This window comes from Thermobia domestica, chromosome 8 (assembly GCF_964235325.1).
Source record: "Thermobia domestica chromosome 8, izTheDome1.hap1.1, whole genome shotgun sequence".
Classification (NCBI taxonomy): Eukaryota; Metazoa; Arthropoda; class Insecta; order Zygentoma; family Lepismatidae; genus Thermobia; species Thermobia domestica.
In genome coordinates, this window is record NC_137461.1 from 260,398,262 (window position 1) to 260,420,751 (window position 22,490).

At 38.4% G+C, this 22,490-nt stretch overlaps 1 protein-coding gene across 1 annotated transcript in view; it reads left to right on the forward strand.

Moving 5' to 3' along the window:
- The window catches only part of ebi (transducin beta like ebi), an 89,098-nt gene extending 83,249 nt beyond the window's left edge, over positions 1-5,849 (forward strand). The window contains exons 13-14 of the mRNA XM_081769680.1: positions 586-658; positions 5,260-5,849. Of these exons, the coding sequence (XP_081625806.1) occupies positions 586-615 (30 nt within the window). The 3' untranslated portion in view covers positions 616-658; positions 5,260-5,849. The remainder of the gene's footprint in view (positions 1-585; positions 659-5,259) is intronic.
- The last annotated feature ends 16,641 nt before the right edge of the window (positions 5,850-22,490 follow it).

A 22,490-nucleotide genomic window follows, 5' to 3' on the forward strand; every position in this document is an offset into this window, starting at 1 on the left:
AGTCAAAATTATAATAAAACATACCGCATCTGCTTTTTTCCACTTCGAACACTGTGTAGTATCCTTCATTCGAGTTAACCCTTGTATGTGTACTGTTTACACGTTGATACCTCATGTTGCATGGTCAATTTCTAGATGTGTTTTTATAGAGGTTTTCGAGAAGTTTGTAGAGGTTTTCATTATTCATATCATTAAATATGAATTGGTGCATGTTTATAATAATTTGTAAACGTGTTCTTTTGTTTACTGCTACTAATACCCTAATGTGGTTCATTATGAGAATGGTTTCCTGATAATATATGCATTTTTCCTACTTAAAAAAAAAATGTCTACAGAGCAGTTGCACTTCCATTGGCAATTTTCGCACATGAAGTCATTATAACAAAACCTATACAGTTTGTTCAATAACTTCGAAAGTCGATTTTGAGAAATATAGGTGCCTTTAAGAATTATGCACTCAAACGATTTTGTATAGTTCGAAGTTGGTTATAAAGATACTTGTACTTAAATTTTTATTTATTACAAATGTTACTGTTATTTCATTCTGATATGTTTTGTTCATGCTAAATGTGTTATACTTGACAGGTGTTTGTGTTGGATTTGAGGAAGTTATGATGATCTGGTGGAGCGTATGATGAGAGTATTGAAGGATAATCTGGTGAGTATGATCTGTCGTTGATTAAGACCTAATCCAAACACTTAGGGTAGACATAACCGAAAACTAGTTTGTTTATATATATATATATATATATATATATATATATATATATATATATAAAAAAAAACTTTTTGGGCCTTCACACCGTGAATTTCAATGAGGATGGAAATAAAATACATGTGAGAGAATCCGTTTTGTTACCCTTTTCCTAAAATGATCTAGATCCTAAATTTTCACAGCAGTATACACATTATCGAGTTACTGAAAGGTGGCCTCTGACAGATAGCTGCACATGTTGTAAACAAAATGAAAGGGAAGATTGTTCGCCAATCACAGCAGTATTCTTTAACGCTGTTGCTAGGCAACGAAGGTCGTTGAACGCGCTGTTGCCGGTAGTTGAGACGACTTGTTAAACGTCTTAAGTTTGTCGCCAGAGCTGCTGTCTCTGTTGCGGAGCCTCTGGCAACAGCGCCTTCAATACTCCACGTGCTCTCCCCAACTGTCAGAAGCCGCCTTTCCTTGCATACACAATAAAGTGGGATTTAGGTCACATGACTATAGTGTTCATTCGACTTTATTCTCTTCTCTCAATATCTTCTCTATAGTTACACAGCACGTGGGAGATATTTTGAAATACAAACAAATCATACCTTTCAATAGTCCTTTTAAATTAATTTATTTTCAATTTAATTTTAGGTAGATGTTGTTGTTTTCTTTTTCTGAACTCTATGCTAAGAACGGATTTGGAATTTACGTGCACCAAGAACCTCGTTAATCCGAACCGAATCTCGGTAAATGAAAAATACAGAACATGCCTTTTTGAGGATATAAATTAGCCAATATGGTACTATTCGTTGAGTTCTATTCAAAAAGTACAATTTAAATCCGATGCATTTGGACACTCTTGTACTTGTTATTAAAAGCACTGAAAAAGTGCAGTACATGTACAGTAGGTTTCTGTGTCAGTATTATGATTAGTGTGCAATAAAACTTAAGACATGTTTCAAGAAATTCAAAGAAGTTGATAGCTTTCAGTTTTTAATCAGTTACAAATGGTTCACGTAGTTAGGGACACAAAAAAAGCACTTTACTGTTGTCATATTGCAGAAAATTACTTTTGTTTGTCCCATTTGTAATCAACCACAGAGTTTTGTCTTAATCTTCAAAACTGGTAGCAAGTTTATTTGCCACAATATACAGCACACGATTTGTCAGGAAGATAATACGCTTACTTACGGCAGTAATTTGCGATAATTGAAAAAAGCGTCCTAATTAGTTCGGATCAGTGAGGTTCCAGTGTAATTATTAGGTTAGAACAAGAAGTAAGCTTGTTTAGTTTTACCGCAATATAAAAATTCAAAAGTATTCAGAATATTATTTTTGAGATATCCTTTGGTGTCAACTGTTTTCGAGGGATGTTGTAGTAGATATCTGCACTCCTGTCTAATACATGCAGTTGAACCTCTCATTTATATCCTCTTTACTAGTAACCACTGGGTCTTCGAACAGTTCCGTAAGACAAAATCGACCAGATGTGGTTCCAACAGCATAACGTGCTCGTGTGCGGATAGTAGCATCGTTTCCTTTTGGGAATTGTGCGCGTTGTCATTGATCACTGGCCAATGCGGTTATCTGTGGCATATTTTTAAAACAACCTGTTCTTTCGCTTGTGCTCTGGACTATAGTAAATAAATCTCTGTATAGAACATACTCGTGCGAATCTTGTTTGAGCGTACTACCTACCAACTTGTATGTCTGGACTAGGTGTAACGGAGGATTTTTTTAGTTGAGTTGAGTTGAGTTTAACGTCCCGTTCAGCAGCGAGGCTATATGAGACGAGGACCTACTGATTAACGTGGAATCCGAACCACATGAGCTCCCGCCGGAAATCGAACCCGGGTCTCCCACGCTAGAGGCGCGTACTCTAACCGCTTAGGCACCAAGGAGCTTGTGATTTTTTTAGTAAGTGTGTTTATATTTCATAATTACATAAACACAAACACATACTTAAAAAACGTACATTATAAATGGTTTTCCTAAACTCTGTAGTAAATAGGAAGGGGAACAAGTAGGAAGAAAAGAAAGAAAAATAAACAGCAGAAAAACGAGTCCAATAAACAGGTTTTGTATGGATACAGTGTCTTTTATTTGCTAAATTCTGAAAAATCAATAATGTACTCAAACTTTTGGCAATGAATGTATATAGATATATACAGGGTGTATTAAAAGTCTGGAACCATAGGCCAAAAATGGAAAGAGAAGCAGGTTGTTGTGAATAGGTGGTTTTCAATCTAAAATGGCGGTATGTTTCTAATCGCACCAGCTGTTTAGCCTCCACACTGGTAATGTTAATTTTTTTAAAAAAATGTAATGTTTTCTGTTCAGCAAGCTGTTCGAAACGGAACGTGAGGGCACGCAAAATGATACGGGAAACGTGCACATTGTTGTATGAGAGAACCTAAAACACTTTGTATTACCTTCCCAACATAATGTATTGTTGGTATGATGAGTCCTCAAAGGAACAACATGTTGAACTGGCAACGTTGCTTTTTCATTTAACATAAGGCGTTTTAGAGCCTAAACGATGGTACGATTAGAAAACCTCTTTTACCATTTTTTCGTATCTTGATTCACGGAGTTGGCTTTTAGCCGCCGGACTTTTGATACGCCTGGTATAAACGCAGAGGAAATATTACTTATGGTCTGCTTATGCAGCACGTACGTTTTTCATCCGATTTCAGTCATTATTGAGTGTTTTCTAACAATTCAGCAGTCATTTAGAATGTACAGATTGGGCTCAAAGTAACGTGATAAAAATGCATTTGAAATTTATTTATCGATTTGAGCTTTTTCAGCATCCTTTGTAGGCTTGTTCGTAAAATACCATATTCACTGGATGCTTTCCGAACTGATTGGGTCAGAGGTTGTACAAAACACTGCGTTACAGTCATAAGATTTTCTTCTGTAGTCACATATTTAAACCTGCTTGGTCTAGAAAGAGCCTGTACCGAGCCAATTTGTTCAAATATTTTATTCAAGTTAACATGAATCAAAACATGACGCATTGGTTATTTCATCAGTTACTGGCACTCTAGTCCAGTAGTTCCCAACCTTTTTGGACTGGCGACACACTAGACTGAACGCCACGGAGATCACGACCTATTTTTTTATTATTACTTATTTATGTAATAATATAATTTTCTATGAAATAGTGATTCTGTGTAGTACTGAGCTTTGTTGGCGTTACTAGAAACGTTGACTGGTACAGTCTGTCTAAAAATTGATTTTAACTAGTTATTAAATGCTTCATGGTTTTTAAATTCCAAAATTTCTAGACACACCAATTGGAAACCACTGCTCTAGTCAGTTCAGTATTGACTAACTGTAAGTGTCAAGCGACTTATGGCCTACGCTGGATATACCTAGCCTACCTATGAATACTGTTACAAAGCAAAAACTCAGTATCAGCAATAAGAGAAAAGGGAATTTAATATGCATATAGTATGTGAAGCATACATGGTCTGACAATAGTTTGCACCAATCATATTTCAAAATGTCCGCCGTTAGCACGTACACAGGCTTGGAGTCTGGCTGACCACTCGTCTATGGCAGCACTCACTGTCTCCAGGGAAACCGACGCCACTGCAACCAGTGAAAAGCGCTCCAAACTCGTAACTGTAGGCAGTATCCTTAATTGTTGTCCACAGTTTGTAATCCAGGGGATTAAGGTCAGGGCTACTAGAGGACCAGTCCTCAGTGGATATGAAGTTAATCACATTGTGCGCCAGCCACTCCTGAGTTGATTTTGTCTTGTGAGCAGGAGCCGAGTCTTGCCGGAAAGCCCATGTGAGTATTTTGAAGAGTGTGGTGGTCATGTCCTTCACTATAGGCTCCAGCCCAGTGTTTTGGTACACCCGGGCACTAGTTTTTACTCCTTTTTCACAAAAATGAAGATGAGTGGTGCCAGTATAACTCACTCCACACCACACCATAACGGACGCGGGATGATCGGTTCTCTGGATTTCCGGAACTTTGTCCCTGGCTTCGTGAACTGATGATGCATACCCTTATCATTTTGGCGGTTGAAACATTCTTCGATAGTGAACAACTTCTCATCGGTGAAAAGAATCTGGCTTTGCTCATTTTGCTCTTACTACTGAAGCAGGTGTTTACTTCTACGCTGCCTTTGTTCCATCAGACGCGGTGTCAGAAAGTGTCCCGTTCACCGTCGGTAGGCTCGAATTCCAAGATCTACAGCAGCACTCTCAATGCATGAACGCACTTTCCACCGTGAGTTTGTTCCAGCCTCTCGTACTTTTGTAACAGCATTTCTGGCTAGACTAGGTAGATATGGAAAGATGTATCAAAATACAGCTGTAACATCAGTGGATCAAGGCAGCCATTTCTCTTGATGTTTATGTTGCAACTAACGCTATTCGACATTAGTCATGTGGGAATGCCCTAAAGCGAATAAGGGGGATGGAATTCGATAAACACTTAGTATAAATATTGCTTTGTAAGGTTCCAAGGAGAGTCCAAATTAAGTAATTTTACTGTTACATGCCATATCTAGTAATGTTTTTCTTTCTTTTTAATTTCAGGGTGATGTTGGGTTTGTAAAGGAAAGTTTAGAGAGCATTGGAAGAAGATGCTGTCATTATCTCTCTGTGCTTGTCAACTAATAGATGCATCAAAATTCGCATATACAGCTTTAGTATTACTACTTTTTTTTTTCCTGTCTTAAGTGTCCTGTTCAAACAAGAGAGATAGCGACGATGATGGTTATATGCAATCATTTGTTAGTATAAAGTGCAACATAATTTCACAATGTTGTCAAATTTATATATTTTTTTTCGCGTTTACGTAAAACAAATTTTAACCGTAAAGGAAGTTACGGTACAAACTAAAAATTACAAAAGTTGTGCAAATATTAACGGAATTTCTGTTTTTTCGTTTAATTTTCTTTTCTTTTTTTAAAGAAAAAAAGTAAGAAAAAAGTGTAATGAAGTAAAAGAAATATAAATGCCAATTCTGTACTTGTATCTGTTTCTTCTGTATGTTTGAGCGTATGAATGAGTGGATATGTTTCTTACTTGTGTGACGGAAAACTGCTTGTTTTCCGATGATGCTTCCTTTTCTTTCCTATATGATATCTGGGTGAAAAATAACAATAAAAAAAGGTTCAAAAATATTCTCATGTTTATTTTCTTTAGCTTCAACGCAATGCTAAATATTTACCCTTAAAATAAAAGTTTTGTGTGTTACTGTTTTATGGTAATGAAATCTGTCAGTTGATTACTTTCAGTTAAAACAAGACAAAAAAAAAAAAAAAAGTACAGCTACGAGTACATACAGATAGTTTAAAATTCATGGAGACACTTAAGCAAAATGCAGTTTTAAACGCTGAGAATTATAAACTTGCTTTTTATTTACTGTCTCTGGTACCTTCTGTATCAAAACTCTAAGGTTATAAGCTAACTGTGTTATGAGTAGATACGAAACTTTATATCAACAATTTTGATTATTTATTTATTTAACAATCACCAGATACAGCTCAGAGACCATTTTGTACTGGATATCTAGCAACAACAACAACAACAATGGAAAGGATTTGGGAAGGTATCGACCAGGGCCTGCTTAGTAGGTACCATTCCGGTATTTGTCTGGTAAGGAAAACTCCAGTCAGGATGGTTTTCCCAAAATATCCAAAATATACCCAAAATATAAAACAATGTCTTAGAACTATTATCAGATGGGCCTCGCGACCGGGATTCTGAGAATCAATGAAACAAGATGGCGGCACTCTTGCAGATTTGCATCAACGTAGAGCAGATGAGTGTCATTATATTGCTGTTAGTTGAAGGGTTGAAACCAATCGAAATACAAATTCACCGTCAAAAAGTCAGTGCAATAGAACACAATTGTACGAGTAGGCAAGATGAGTTCTAACGGGGTGTAACAAGTGTTGTTGATGACTTGCACATACTTTCTTAAACATCAGTACGTCAAGAACAATATCGTGGGCTGATCCAACACTAATGTTCTTCTTTGCTGCAATATCACTCACTGTAATACGCCTGTTTTCCCGTATCAACTCTCACAACTCCAGAAATCTACTGACACTCCATTACTTCACAGTGGTACAATACCTGCAAGAGTGCCGCCATCTTGTTTCACTGATTCCCAGCATCTCGTTCAAGAGGCAGGTGCCAGACCCACCTGATAATAGTTCTAGGACACCACCAAAAATAATAAAGAAGCACGAACTTTGTCGAAGTTTTGTATTTTTTATACAACTTTTCCAGACCTTCTATTATTTATTTATTTATTTACAGTATGCGTAAAGACTGTTAACTAACAGATTGTATCTATTGTATTTGTGTTCTAACTAGGACATTCATATAGTAACAATAACACCGATACTTCTAACAGTTACGAGCATACTGCTTGTAAAACATGCGTCACTTCATATCCTTAAATAAAGATTCTTCAAACTTGATTACTTCTGTGTTGGGTCACTCTTAGTCCGTAGTTCAGCGTGTTTTCATTTCGAAATCAAGGTAAAAAACAAGTAAATGTCTTCAGAGATTAGTAGCCTTTTTTCTTGCAGTACAGTGCTCATATATGTCAATAATGATGAAGGAGAAAGTCTGCGCAAGACAAGCTTTGCTAAAACTCACCTGAAATGTTTAGTAAGATGGAAGTGGGATTCAGCGTGTCAGGGTAGACGTCGAAGTTCATCCTACTGAGATCCTCAAATCACATCTGATCAGGTCTGAATGTTTGTATTATCTTGGGAGATACAGCCGTTGTAAGGAAACATCATTTGTATCATAGCATGCATTTGGACACACAAACTGTTTGCATAATTACTGACTGTAATTAGTCTTTTGAGAATAATTGGATTAACATTCTTGCCATGATATTGCATCACAAAATTTACATCTCTAAATAACGTTCTAAAAACAATTCAAATCAGTATAGCTAAAGAAACACTTTTTTTTTTTTTTGTACGGCCAATAAATAACTGAAGAAATGGTGTGAAAAACGTAATTATATTTTCACAACAAGGAAACATACGGGACTTGTAATCCAGGTGTGAGTATACCACATGCTACTGAGATAAGCCAGACTCGTTAGGTGGCAGCACTGCTGGAATGGAAGGTTGTGTAGATGAAAGATACCTCCAAGCCATTAGTTAGTTGATTAATGACGTCCAGTGCCACATGCCATAAAAGAGTCCAAGTGATTCCCACTTGCTTCATCCGGCAAGTTATCGCTACTCGGCACTCACAAGGAAATGTCACGAACTGGCTCCACTGAGATCCGAACGAGACAATTGTGTTTGCATTTGATATGTTATAATTAGACGAATCCCAAAGTTATGCCTGTCACCGGTCGGGATATCGTGAGTTAGAACATTTGTGATGTAAAAGCTGATACAACAGTGTGAACCGGCTCATTTGTTCATAAACGGTTGGGCATATGGAAAACTCGACGAATACCTATCCCATCATTTTCGAGGACATACTTTTTGGGGTAAAAAAGTTTGCCACAGGGTCCCAGACGGGGTCCAACACAAAAGTTTCAAATTGCAAGGGGATTAAGTCGCACATCGTTTGAAAGTTTTTGCGGAATGAAAGAAATGGAGCAAGTCTCGACTCCCTACGACAACCCTATGGAAAATGTCAGTGAATCATATATATATATATATATATATATATATATATATATATATATATATATATATATATATACACTAGGGTCACTACGAAAGTTGTGAGATACGTATTGTTATGACACAGTATTTGAATTCCAACAATTGCGTTCGGTAATGGTATCCAGAGCGAAGAAGCGAAGCAAGTTTCAACTCGCCTCATTTATCGGCATGGCTGTATCGCCTTCACTTGTTTGTTGATGTGAGCAGTATTTGGCTGTCTAGAATGGAGCTCGAAAGGGAACATTTTCGGGCAATGATCCTTTACGATTTAAAAAGTGGTTTGAACGAGACACAAAGACGTGACCGATTGCAGTGGGCATTTGGGGACCTTGCTCCTTCCCGTGCAACAATTTTTCGGCGGTTTGGTGAATTCAGAAGAGGCCGGACATCGCTTAAAAATGAAGAGAGCTGGATGTCCGGCAACAGCTGTGTCAGATGAAAACATTGCCGCTGTGGAACAAATGATTCGAGAAAATCCTCGAATAACTTTCAAGGACATTGAATCTACAGTGAACATTGGATCGTCAGCAGTAACAAAAATTCTTCATGATCATCTTCTCAGAAAGGTTTCATCTCATTGGGTGCCTCACACTTTAACTGAACAGCAGAAGCGCATGCGTGTGGAATGGTGTGAAGAAATGCTTGCAAGATTTGATGGAGGCAATTCTCGACGCGTCTCTGACATTGTTACTGGTGATGAGACTTGGATCTATCAATTTGACCGTGAAAATAAACGCCAGTCTACAGTTTGGATCTTTCCAGACGAAAATCAAACCACGAAAGTGAAGCGACCGCGAGGTGTGGGGAAGAAGATGGTCGCAACTTTCTTTTCCAAATCTGGCCATGTTGTAACTGTTCCATTTGAAGAACAAAGAACTGTTACTGCTCAGTGGTACACCACTGTTTGCCTAACAAAAGTGTTCCAGAAGCTTCGGGAACGGCGTCCAAGAACTGGATTGCGTGGGATCCTGCTTCATCATGACAACGCGTCCGCACACACGGCCAACATCACAATTCAGTTTTTAGAATCTACGGAGGTCAAACTTATGACTTATCCTCCGTATAGCCCTGACCTGGCCCCGTGTGATTTTTTTCTGTTCCTCAGGATCAAAGATCGCATGCGTGGGAAGAGATTTTGCAGCCCTGAAGAAGCTGTTACGAGAATGAACTTTCAACACTTGAAGAAAAAGACTGGTAACACTGCTTCCAAAAGTGGTTTTCGAGGATGCAAAAGTGTGTACAGTGTAATGATGAATACTTTGAGAAAATGTAAGTGTTAAATTGATTTTAAGTATGTAAGTTATTTCACATCTCAAAACTATATAACAATTGAGAAGTCCAGGGCAACTCCTATAAATCGGAAATGGTGAGACAAATGTGAAAACAGGATAGCACGTGTGGCATTATTTTCAAAGTACAACAACTTAAAGTAAAAACCTCTTGTCGCAGGGACCCAGGTGGGGTCCGACTCAAAAGTTTTAAATGGCAAGAAGTGTTAAGTAGCACATCGTTCGAAAGCTGCTGTTAAATGAAAGAAGGTGGAACTAGTCTCGACTCTACAATAACCCTGTTTAAAATGACAGAGGGTCAAAATGTAAACAAACTTAATTGAAAGTCTATGGCCACCTTGAATGCAAGATGGCAGCTTAAAACCTATATCGAAAGTATAGGCACACCAAACTGCTAAAGCTAGGAAAACCAAATTTGGCATGAATGTTGATCAGTAAGCGTAGATGACGAAAAGATACGAAATGTTAGAAAGCGCGACATATTGAGTTCAAAATGCCACACTATGTATCACACGCATGTCCAGCTCAAACCACTGGAGCTGGAGAAGCAATATGTATTTACGTTTATTGTCAATAATAGATATCCACAAAAAGACAAAGTTGTATCATATGTGATCCAATATACATAGCTGCCATTGGGAAAAATGAGTTTGTATATAAATGCTGACAATTATGTTGCATCTTCATTTATTCGACCCGTTGAAATAAAGAGATCTACGAGTGCCCCGACCGAAGTTCAAAAGTTGTTGCCACCAGGTGATAGCTTTAACCGCCGCAGCAGACGATTGGAAGCATCATAGAATGGAGACTAGTATTTTTTATTTATTTGCCGTTTCGATTATTTCTTATTTTTTGTTATTCCTTCGATTATTTATTGACCATATCAAATATTTTACATTTTGCACACAATAAATTACACTTTTTAAATATAGTTTATGGATAGATTTATAAATAATCAAGTTGTATTAGAAGTGTACATTAACAACAGCAATATATTTAGTCACTTTTAGCAAGATTCTTGAACTTACTTTGATATAGGGCTACTTAGCTTTTTAAATTCAGATTCAAACTTCGCAAGGTACAGTTTCAAATAGACTCTATGTTAAGCTTGTCCCTATATTTATTTGTTATATAAGAGTAAAAAGAAATCGTAAATATCGAAAGAAATATGTGCTTTTACACTGAGTTGTTCATTCTCATCACTTATGTTTGCCCAGATCAAGGATCTTGTAAAATAGAGGATCTGCCCGTATGTATCTTCGTCCTATTAAATCAATGAAGCCAATAAACAACCGAGCATCGGCACGTCTGATTGGCTGCTCTCGTTTCCGCCATCGTCTGATTGCCTGCTTTCGTTTCCGCCATGATTGTTGGCTCAAAGCATTGCGATCTTATTGGGCAGAGTGGGCAGAGTAGGGGTGAAGAAACTGTGACGTATGGCTTCAAGATTTTGTCGTAAGGGCAGACCCTCTATTTTATAACATCCTTGGCCCAGATGCTGAGAAGACCCGTTTTGAAATTAGCCTTCAAACAAGAATCAATAAAATAGTTTTCTCAGTTGTTCTACAGCTATTTGCCATCTAGTTGTTTCATTTCCACGTTTTGGGAAATATAATTTAATTACGGTGCTATGATCACATTGAATTCTCGGAAGAGGTGCAGCCCATTTTCATGTAAAAATCTCTACAAACCAATAAAATGAACTCTGTATTTGCAGAAGAGAAGGATTCAGTATTACATCAGAGAGTTCTGTTTTATAAAAAATGTTCTGAAAGTGAAAATGGAGAAAAAGAGAGTAAATAGGAAAAGTGGAGTGGATGTGTTGTGGCCAATAATAATCTTATCAATTTTGCTAAAACCCAACCACCATTCACTTAGAAAATTAGCTTATTCTAAGGCATGAACAAATACATGTTAGTTTGAAATACGTTTAACACTAATTTTAAAGATATATTCAAGGTTATGTTTTCTTGTTACTTTGAACAATTTAATTAAGAACATTGTCAAATTAATGTGCAAAGATGTAACGAAAATATAAAATCTTTTAATCGTACACTACTCTTGGATAAACTTTCTAAAGAGGAGAAAAGCGTGTATCCTACATACGGACGGAAAAGTAACTAAGGTTCCAAAACACAACGGGGTTTGCTAATAGATGTGTGTGGAACTGTTGTATGATTACTGACTTCATCTCATAACTTCCGAGCCAATTTTCAGTACAAATTTGTCGCCTTTAATTCTTGTAACGTCCTTAACTAATGATGTGGTTTAAACATCTCTAGACATCTTTGAGCCTGAAAAGAAAAGGAGAAAATATTATTTATTGTTCGAAACAAATTTAGAAGGTTGGTGCAGGCAGATGTTGGTTGGAAGCCCCACAACCTCGTCAAGGTCTCTACCTCTGTGAGGGCCTACTTTTGACTGGAGAGGGACGTAAGATCATATGCACCATACAATCTTACGCCGGAGAACCAGATTCTAGCAAATTCCTTGATATTTCACTTAGCAAACCCTTTGGTATTCTTTCAATCCCAAAGATTTTGCTGCGATACTTTATCAAGTAACTTGCTAGTGGGTGATGATGAGATGAAGGGTGAGGGAATTCTAACAAATTCCTTGGTATTTCACGACGCAAACCCTTTGGTATTCTTTCAATCCCAAAGATTTTGCTGCGATACTTTACCAAATAATTTGTTATTTTCAGAAAAAAAAGGGGGACAGAGAACTATGAAGTAGAAGGATGCTAAAGTGTATGTGTAGAGGATTGTGGAAGACGAAAAGTGAAGAAATTTTAAAGAAAGTGTTAGTGTAAGCAATGAGGGAAAATGAAGATAGATAAAATACTGCTATGGTTATAAAGAAACATTGTTGTATATTTTTATTCATTTATTTTTCTCTTAAATCGAAATTTTTGTATAATTATTGTTTTATTACTATTGTCGCTAATTTATTCAACGTTTAGAATAATAAAATAAAAATTAGATAGTTCTTCTTGTGTGTTCTCACATAAAAATACACATTCATACGAGGTTTGTGATTGATCTCTTGCAGTGCTCCTAGATTTTCTGAGACAAGTTTCGTACAAAGGATTTTCAAAAAGTTCTGCACAGTGGTCTCTATTTTTTTTTTTTTTTTTTTTTTTTTTTTTTTTTTTTTTGCAGAAGGAGAATGAATTTTTTTGTGAACATACTTGGAACATTTAGCTATGCACTGAGCCTACTCACTGTAGCTTCCATCAACTGTGATGCACCTGGTCCAACGTTTTTTCCATGATGTAAATGCATTTTGGTAAAATTCTGGGGATTGACTTTTACACTTTCGCTTGACACAGGAAATAAGGTCTTTATCAAATGTTTTACCGCGCAGGTGGCCCTTCAGACGACCAAAGAGAAAAAAAATCAGACGGAGCCAAGCCCGGACTGCAGGGAGGATGAGGAACAATTTTCCAACCCATTTTCGTGTTTTTCTCCTGCGTCACAAGGGCTGTATGGGGTTTGGCATTGTTATGGTGTAGTCTGATAAGCTTACCCTGAAGCTGTGGTCTGTGGGTCTTGATGGCACGTTCGCAGCTTGTCCAATGACAAACCAGTCATTTCAGCAAACTGTCGTGTCGTCACACATCTGTCATTTTGGATGATTTGATTAATGGTCTCCTTATTCATATCACTCACTATCGTCGATGGTCTACCTCATCGTGGATTGTCCAGTAGAGAGAAATAACCTTCTTTAAACCTCTGCAACCACCGCTGGATACTGCTGCTATCCAATGTGTTCTCACCATAAATAGGGAACAACTTCCTGTGAATCGATGTTGCAGAGTCATCGCCGGTCTTGAAAAGGAACTCCATCACCGACCGTTGTCGCAACCTGACATCTACTTCAGGTCCATTATGGCTCACCTGTAAATAAAAGAAAATACTTTTATATACCAACTTATAGCTAAATATTCCAAGTATGTTCACAAAAAAATCATTCTTCTCCTGTAACAAATAAAAAAATTAGAGACCACTGTGCAAATCTTTTTGAACAGCCTTTGTAGCAACGAAACAAAATTTTCTCTTTTCAAGTTAAATTTCCATAGCTTATAAATGGTGGTCTTTGTGCACTTATGACAACTAGTTTGTAAAGGAATGCATTTCTATTATATTTATAAAACATTTGACTACTAAATATATCATCGGGTAGTCTAAAATGTATTGAGCCTTTTCCACACAAGGTAGTGTTAGTGTCCCAAATCTCACGATATATGTAGTGATGAGCAAATGCAAGACCAAGACCAAGACTCAGCTGGTCTTGATCTTAGTCTTGGTCTTGCATGTCCAGTCGTGGTCTTAGTCTTGCACTGGAATCCTTGGTCTTGGTCTTGGTCTTGCTTGCAAGAGTCTTGCAAATCTTGCTTTTAAGAAATCTTATGCTTTTCGTAGGTAAATTTTACTCTGGATATAAGGGTTAATGAATTCTACAATACAACAATTGTAACGGAAATACAAGTATGTTTCTAAATGTAATATAGTTTACTTTCCTGTAAGTATGATGATAGTGTACAACATAGGTGGTGACCTTAATTTTTTTTAATGGATGCCCACGCTTCACTACTTATGACATATCACAACATTTCGTAATATATTTATATTTTTTTAACAGATTCCATACTCCACTGGTTCCCAAACTGGGGATGCTACCCCTGAGACGCATGGAAGAAAATCAAGAAGGCACAGATTATGGAATATGGTAGCTATACCATGAATTGCAAAATTATTTTTACACTGTAAAGGAGTCAGATTTTTTTATCTTTGCAACCACGATTAAATAATCTTTGTATTGAACAAACTTCCAATTAAATATCGAAATTTTGTTTGTGCTCTATGGGGCCTAATTAAGAGGAGGAAGAGGAATTGATTAAGACATTGGCTGAGAAGGAACTGTATTATGAGGGAAGTGCTAGAGGATATGGTGGAAGGAAAGAGAGGGAGGAGACGAAGGAGACTAGTCGAAGGGAGGCATTAAAACACAAAATTGCTGTGTCAAGACGAAGAAGGTAGCTGAGGACCACCGTACATCGAAGCTTCTCAGTTGCAGTAAGTGGCCTGCCTATAATGGTAGAATAGCTATGATGATGATGATATGTTTAGCAATATTGGCCAAAAAAGAGAGAGAAAAATTAATATAATAATGATTATAATTAAACCTCTTAATATTTTAGAATAATTTGAGTGAAAACTGAAAACGACTCAACTGTCTATGTCTTTTGTGTAAACTCAATTTATATAAATGCTTTTGATCTATATCACAAATACAAAATAACGGCATCAATCTCCAAGTTATTTGAAATAACTGTACAAAATCACTCTCACTTATGAATATGGATTATTTATGGTTGTGTAATGCTATATCTTTCAATCCTCGATGTGCCTTATACCTAAGGAGGCTAAAAGTTTTATTGATAAACAATTATTCAACGTATAAGCATCCACCCATAAAATCAAGATTGTGGCCACATGCACTGAATTTTTGTAAATGTCATGAAAATGTTATTTCGATATTAATTTTATGAGCATACATTAAAAATTTCCAACGGATGCTTGAGCCTCAGAGCCAAGGCCATACCCATGTAGTCGGCACCTATGGTGTACGAAATTACCGATGTTCAATACTACATTTCTCTTTAGTTTTGAAGGGAAAAAAAAAAACACTAATAAGTTTTGAAATGAAATGAAATACTGTATCTAGTTTAACGTCCGATGATTACGCACCGAGGCTAAGGGAGACGGTGATGATAAGAAACGAATGAAATGGTGGAATGAAGTAAGTAGGAGGAAACTGAAAAACCCAGAGATAACCTACGCACACGGTGTTTGCCACCAAAAAAGCTCACATGGACATAAATGTGTGTGTGCAGCAGCATTGCCTCCTAGAAGATACAGGAAATTGTTCATAAAGGAAAGTTTTATTTTATTTTTTCCTGAGAAAGAATAAGAGTTATGAAAATAAGTATACGAGTAAATTCTCAAGTTGCTAACTTTGTCTTCTGAGTCGATCCTGACGACAACCACCTGTGCGTGGGTTTCTCCCGTTTCCTCCCACTTTCTTCATTCCACCATTTCATTCATTACTCATCATCACCGTCTCCTTTAGCCTAATCGGCATAAACGTAGGACGTAAAACTCAAAGATTTCATTTCATTTCCTGACGAAAACCAGATCACAGTTTCCTTTGTATTAAAGCAATATAAATTTTCATATCTCCATGCAAAATTAGAAGTAACAAAAGGTGTAAAGGAAAAAGGTTCTGATCATATTTGCCATTTATTCCAGGATATGCTTCTGCCAACCTTTACACCTTTACACCGAATATATATAAATCGGATGTTCTAAAAATGGCGCCCATGGACCACAGAGCACTATTCTGCAAGTCAAAATAAAGAGAAAATATTATATGATGGAATGTCCTCCGGAGCCTCCTTCAGCCGCTATGTGAAATGAAAATTTCGTTATGTGGCAACATCACATATTAATGAGGAACCATTAGTATTACTCTAAAAATACATCAAACAGTTACATCGATTGTTAAGGTAATTAATGGTGCTAGTGTCAACGTCTATGACTATAACTGTCAAGTGGCAAGAATCGATGTAATTATTTGATGGATTGGTAGATCTAATTTATGGTTCTTTATCTGCGATGTTGCCAGATAGTGCAATTCGCGTCTCCAGATGAGGACCCGAAAGGTGTATATATATATATATATATAAACAAAGCTTGTTTCAATACGATTCGCATCCTTTGAGTGGTGTTGCTAGGAGGGGAGCATGACAGGTAAGAGCCTATGTTGACAAGAAGCACGTGATAAGCTCCCTACCATATGAATTTTAAGATAAGAGTATTCCATGTTTCTAACATGTGTAAGAATGTGTTAATACTTTGTTTAATTAACAGCATTGTCTGAATTGTCTCTATTTTAGAATTATTAACACAAAACCAGCGAGAGAGAATTAAACAGAGAGGGGGTGTAGTTTTAATCGCCCCCTTCTCCGAGAGATCACTTACTCGCGAAGAATATTGTCACAACCAGACTTTCTGCTAGGAGTTGTTTTTCTTCAACCATGATTACTTTCAAATTGTAAGTTAATGTACAGCATCATGAAATGTAAGATGAGTGGTATAGACTGAAAGTTGTGAATTAAAGATACCTGTTGATAATATGATCTTTATAATTAGTGTGTATTAATTGAGATAATTTAGCATAAAGTGTAGTTTACAGACAGTCTGGATCCATAGAGATATTAGTGATAATTTAGCATAAGTGTAGTTTACAGACCGTCCGTATACCATCTCTCCCCCCGCTATAAGAACGGTGGGTTGTTGATTAGGGCGAGTCGCGGAAAACACACACACACACACACACACACACACACACATATATATATATATATATATATATATATATATATATATATATATATATATATATATATATATATATATATAGAGAGAGAGAGAGAGAGAGAGGTTTTAAATATACTGTGCGGTGGTGGAGAAGTGTAATTGTGATTTAGTTCGACAGAGCTGAGACAACCAGCTCTCGCGAATTGTGATTCTACCTCGAAGAAGTTGAGACATCCGGCTCTCAAAATTGTTGTTTCACTTTAACAGAGTTTAAACAACCGACTCTTAGAACTTCTACTATGAAATAGTTTATGCAATTAGTGGCATTGTATCATACAATATTATTATTATTATACAATGTTAGTAGACGTTGCAAACGACACCAGTGTATGTCATATTAAACACTCCGTCACGTTGTAGAAGCTGTAGACAATGAGCTAGGTTCGAGTACGAAGGAACTTAGTCGTGAAATGAATGTTAGTCACATGACTGTATGGCGTTTGTTACATGAAAATTTCTTTTACCCATGCCCATTCCACTTGCAAAAAGTACAAGGACTCGCAGAAACAGATTTCCAACCACGTGAAGCATTCTGCTAGTAGTTCATTAAACAGACCACTACCATCATGCTGTTCCACGCCTCAGCACTGTTCACTGATGAGGCCACGTTTGGAACGGATAGTATTGTCAACAAGCATAACACACACACGTGGGCAGATGCATATACCCCATGGTACGGTTGTCACTCATCATGAATACCAATTTGGACTAATTGTATGGTATGGTATTTTCCATGATCATCTGATCGGCCCATACATGCTACCCTGAAAACTGATTGGAGCACAGTATTCCCAGACAGCAATTTAAGCTTGCTGCAAGTTGCCACAAACTTGCTGTTGCAAGGTCAATTAGCTTGCCGCAAGCTATACTATGCAAGCCAATTAGCTTGCTGCAAGCTAGTTAGTTACATCTGGGCAAGGCTTGCGGCAAGCTTGTCTTCACAAGTTAAACACAAGTCAAATTATCTCACACGCAATCCAAGGATAAGTGTATTCTCATCAATGGCAAACTTTATTAAGCTTATTGCAAGCGAAAACACGCCAAACAAGTTATATGGAATCTTGCAGTAAGCGAATTTAGATAAAACAGTATGAAATCAGTATAACTTAACCGTCTGACTAAATCTATGCTACAATATATTTTCCCCTCGCCTTCCCAATTATTGAAGCAAATGCACAACCGTGAAAACACCCAAGTCTCCGATCCGCTTCTGCAAAACATCAAAATAAGCATAATTGTTACGGTTTAGTTGTGACAAGCAACGTCACGGTCAGTTACGGTCACGGTAATGTTGAATTTTTGTGAAGAGTATCGGGCCGAAGCCCCTGACTCCATGAGTAAGATGGCAGAAAGAATATATACAGATGTGCAGGTGGCTTGTTGGGTATTACTATTGTTTTGTTATGTCCGTGAGACTACATCTGCAACTGTCGCAGAGTAGCTGATGTTGAAGTCATTACGATCTAAGGAAAGATATTAAAGGCGTGGTGTGCGATGAACGTTACGTAGAGCGCATTTGGTTCCAATGGTAGCTATAGCTGGATTTATGTGTCTTGGTAAAGTATGCCAGAACTTATGGTGGAGGTGCCGTAGAACTTCCTTAACAGGAGGCAGATCTAAATCTTCCAGAATTTGTTTGTTGCGTGTATATCTATCGTGACCAGTGATGATACGACCGGCTCTCGTTTGCACACTTTCAAGTGTTTGAAGATGACTGTTAGAAGCATGTTGCCAGGCAGGGCATGCATAAGAAAGAGTTGATAGGACTATCATTTTCAATATGTGCACGCGGACCTCATGAGAAATTGAACTGCAGCGAAATATGTGATACAATGCTGATATTTTCCGTAATGCTCGTTGCTTTATGTCGTTGATGTGTGAGGCGAACGTTAACCCACGATCTAAAGTTACACCCAGATATTTAGCATGTGTGGCGTGAGGAATGTGTGCGTTCTCATACGTTAAATTTCGAGGGGCGTGGATGCGTCGTCGACTGTGGATGACAGCACAGCTTTTGTCTGCATTGATTTTAATTCTCCAACGTCTTGCCCATTCCTGAAAGCCGTTGAGTTGGCGTTGCATGTAGATGTAACACTGTGCAAGTGAGCTGCTAGTCGTAAAAAAGGCAGTATCGTCAGCATACGTTGCGGAAAAGCAATGTGGTAAAGTCGGGAGATCCGCCGTGTTCAGATTATATAAAAGCGGTGAAAGTACAGCGCCCTGTGGAACCCCTGCTTTAATAGATCTAGACGTGGATTTGACACCGTCAACAGACACATGAAATTTTCTCTCAGTAAGGTATGAACGTAGTAAATGTATAAGACGATCTGAAAAACCTTGGGTGTATAGCTTATATAATAGTCCTGCTAACCATACTTTATCAAAGGCTTTTGACACATCCAGGTATACTCCAAGGGTGTGTTGTTTCCTGTTGAAAGCCGTTGTTATATGATCCACTACTCGTACAAGTTGCGTTGTAGTGCTATGTTGAGCACGAAACCCAAACTGATGGGAAGGTAGAAGGTCTCTATTATCTACGTGATGTTTCAGCCTCCAGAGAAATACCCGTTCGAAGAGTTTGCTCAAGTGCGATAGAAGACTTATCGGCCTGTAGTTTTCCGGGAGCATTGGATTCTTGCCAGGTTTGGGGATTGTGATGACACGAGCTTCCTTCCAGGTTTTGGGAAAGTAGCATAACTGAAAGATGGCATTAAATAAGTAAGATAAAAAGACCAGTAGTTTTCTAGTTGGATGCTTGAGAATCTCAGATCGAATCCCATCAGGCCCAGATGCTGTCTTTGTCGGTAGACATTTGATGTGTTTTTCTATTTCCCGAGGTGTAACTGGGTTGATGCCATGTGTAGGGTTTTGTGTAATTATGCTATATAATGTGGTTCGGATGTGCTGTTTCAGATAGGGATCGAGACGTGCTCTATTGGGCTGGAACTGTGCTTCCAGAGAGTCAGCGAAAATGTCCGCTTGCGACTGAGGATCTTGAGTCAGTCCTTGAGGACCTTGTATGACTCCAGCTTTAGAAACATTTGTGGCACGTTGGAATGATTTGGAGTACGTCCAAATTTTACGGTCATTGAGTGTGACATTTCGAAAAGTGTCTTCCCAGTATTGTTGATTCTGTCGCATAGTGAGCATCTTGAGCTTCATACAAAGTTTATTCCACAAAGTCTTGTATGCGGGATGGAGTGTGTGCTGCCATCGACGTCTAGCCCAACGTTTCAGATGAAGATAAAGTTGTAAATGAAAACTGTCGCATTGACTGGTTTGCGTTGGAGAGATTATGGTAGTGGAGCTCGCTGCCTCTGCTGTACGAAGTGCTAGCGTGATGTGAGAGACCGCTTGATCGATGTCCGCAATGGTGGCAGGTCTATTTCGTAGATCGATCATGGTGTTTAGTTCTTGTTTAAATACGTCCCAGTCAGTTTCTATTTGCTTGAAGATGGGGGCAGAATGGGCGATGCTGCGGTGGGAGACGTGAAAAATGACTGGATCGTGATCAGAATCTAAGTCTGCAATGACATAAGGATGGACGGTAAAGGAGACGTCTTTGCAAAGGGCTACATCAAGCACATCGGGTTGTCCGCCGAATTTTGGATAATGAGTTGGGTCTGGTGGAGCACTGATGATGAAGTTGGACGTGAGTAGATATTGATGTAAAGTATCTCCAGCAGTGTTTGGAGTAATGGAGTTCCATTCTCCATGTTTAGCATTAAGATCTCCAGCTAAGATGACTTTGGGCCCTAAGTTAGCAATGACATCGAAGTCTGTGGGTTCTAGCTGTGTAGCCGGGGACCTGTACCCGGTGACCAATATTAATGGAACGCCTGGAGTTATTAGCTTAACACCAAGTGCCTCCAAAGTTAGTAAGGGTGGTATTGTAATTGACCTGACGGGGAATGCCTTTTTGATTATGAGTAATAATCCGCCCTTCTGTCTGCCCACTCTATCCTGTCGATACACAATGTAATTGGGTAGTCGCCAAGTAGTGATACGAGCAGTGAAGTGTGTTTCTTGAATAAACATGACATCAACTCTATGGTGTGTGAGAAATCTAATAAGCATTTGTTTCTGCCCCTCGAGACCATCTGCATTCCATGTAGCAAGGACAAGTGTGTGATGCAATACGCTGGATTTAGAAACAGCCATCATCAACCATTTCCGCTATTGTTTCTATTACTACTGCAGCCTTGGAAGCTGAGTCTGCTGCTTGGCGGAAACGGGTAATACCACGTTTAATATGTGTTATTATTTTGCGTAATTCTAAACCCTTGAGAAATGAAAGAACGGACTTTAAGTCTAGGTCTTCTTTCGGGCCCTCCTGTTGTTCGACAGAAGCTGATTGGGTGTGGAGAGAAGTGGAAGCTTCAGCGTCTTCATTGTCCGTAGCTTTAGGTTGGATATTAACAGCAGTGGGCATGGAAGTCGTTTCTTCTGATGGTTTGTTGGAAGTTTTCTTAGTCTTTTCTGGAAGTTTCCTCGGCTGCTGGGCCGGCAATTTAAGAGCCTCAGAATAGGATTTAAAGACTGGACAGCCACGGTAATTTGCGGGGTGATCTCCCTGACAGTTGGCGGGTGTGGAGGAGTCTGCTTTACTGCAGGATTGGGTGAAATGAAATTGCCCACATTTGAGACAGTGCGGGTGGGCTTGGCAGGTGTCCTGTGAATGCCCCAAGCGTTGGCATCTGTAACATTGCAGCACTGAGGGAGGCTTGTATGGTTCGATGTGGACCTTGTAATGAAGAAGGTTGGTAATAGCATATATCTCCTTAACAGCTGCAGTTCGTTCCAATGCAACCAAAAACAGTGGCATCATAATTTTCTTGTCTTCTGTCTTGTTTTTGCGAGACATTTGGTGGACGTTTATTGGTTTGTAACCGAGACGCAATAGTTCTTCCTTCAGATCGTCTAAGCCGGTGTCTATAGGCAGTTTTCGGATAACGACCTGAATAGGCCTTTCATTTTTTGCCACGCCTGTAGCATACTCAGTTTTTGTTTGTTCGCAATAAGCTTTGATAGAATTATAATCATCTCTGCTGCTTGAATACGAATGCGCTTCTTATTGGGCTGAGCTAGAGGGGGCTCCTTCAATGCTCGTGATAAGGTCTTAATAAAGGTATAGGTGTTAGTAATTCCGTAAATGAAGATCGGAGGAGGCTTGAAACTCGATGGCTGCTTTGTCGTACCAGTGTTAGTGCTAGCATTATCTGATTGTGTTGGGGACAAAACATCGAACTTGTTACTGAGTGGGAGAGGTGGATATGCTGAGGGACTATTAGAAAGGTGTTCTGCCTTGGTGAGGTTTGCTAAAGAAGACCTACGTCGTTTTAGCGTTCCGACAACCGTGAAATCCATATCTTCAGGAG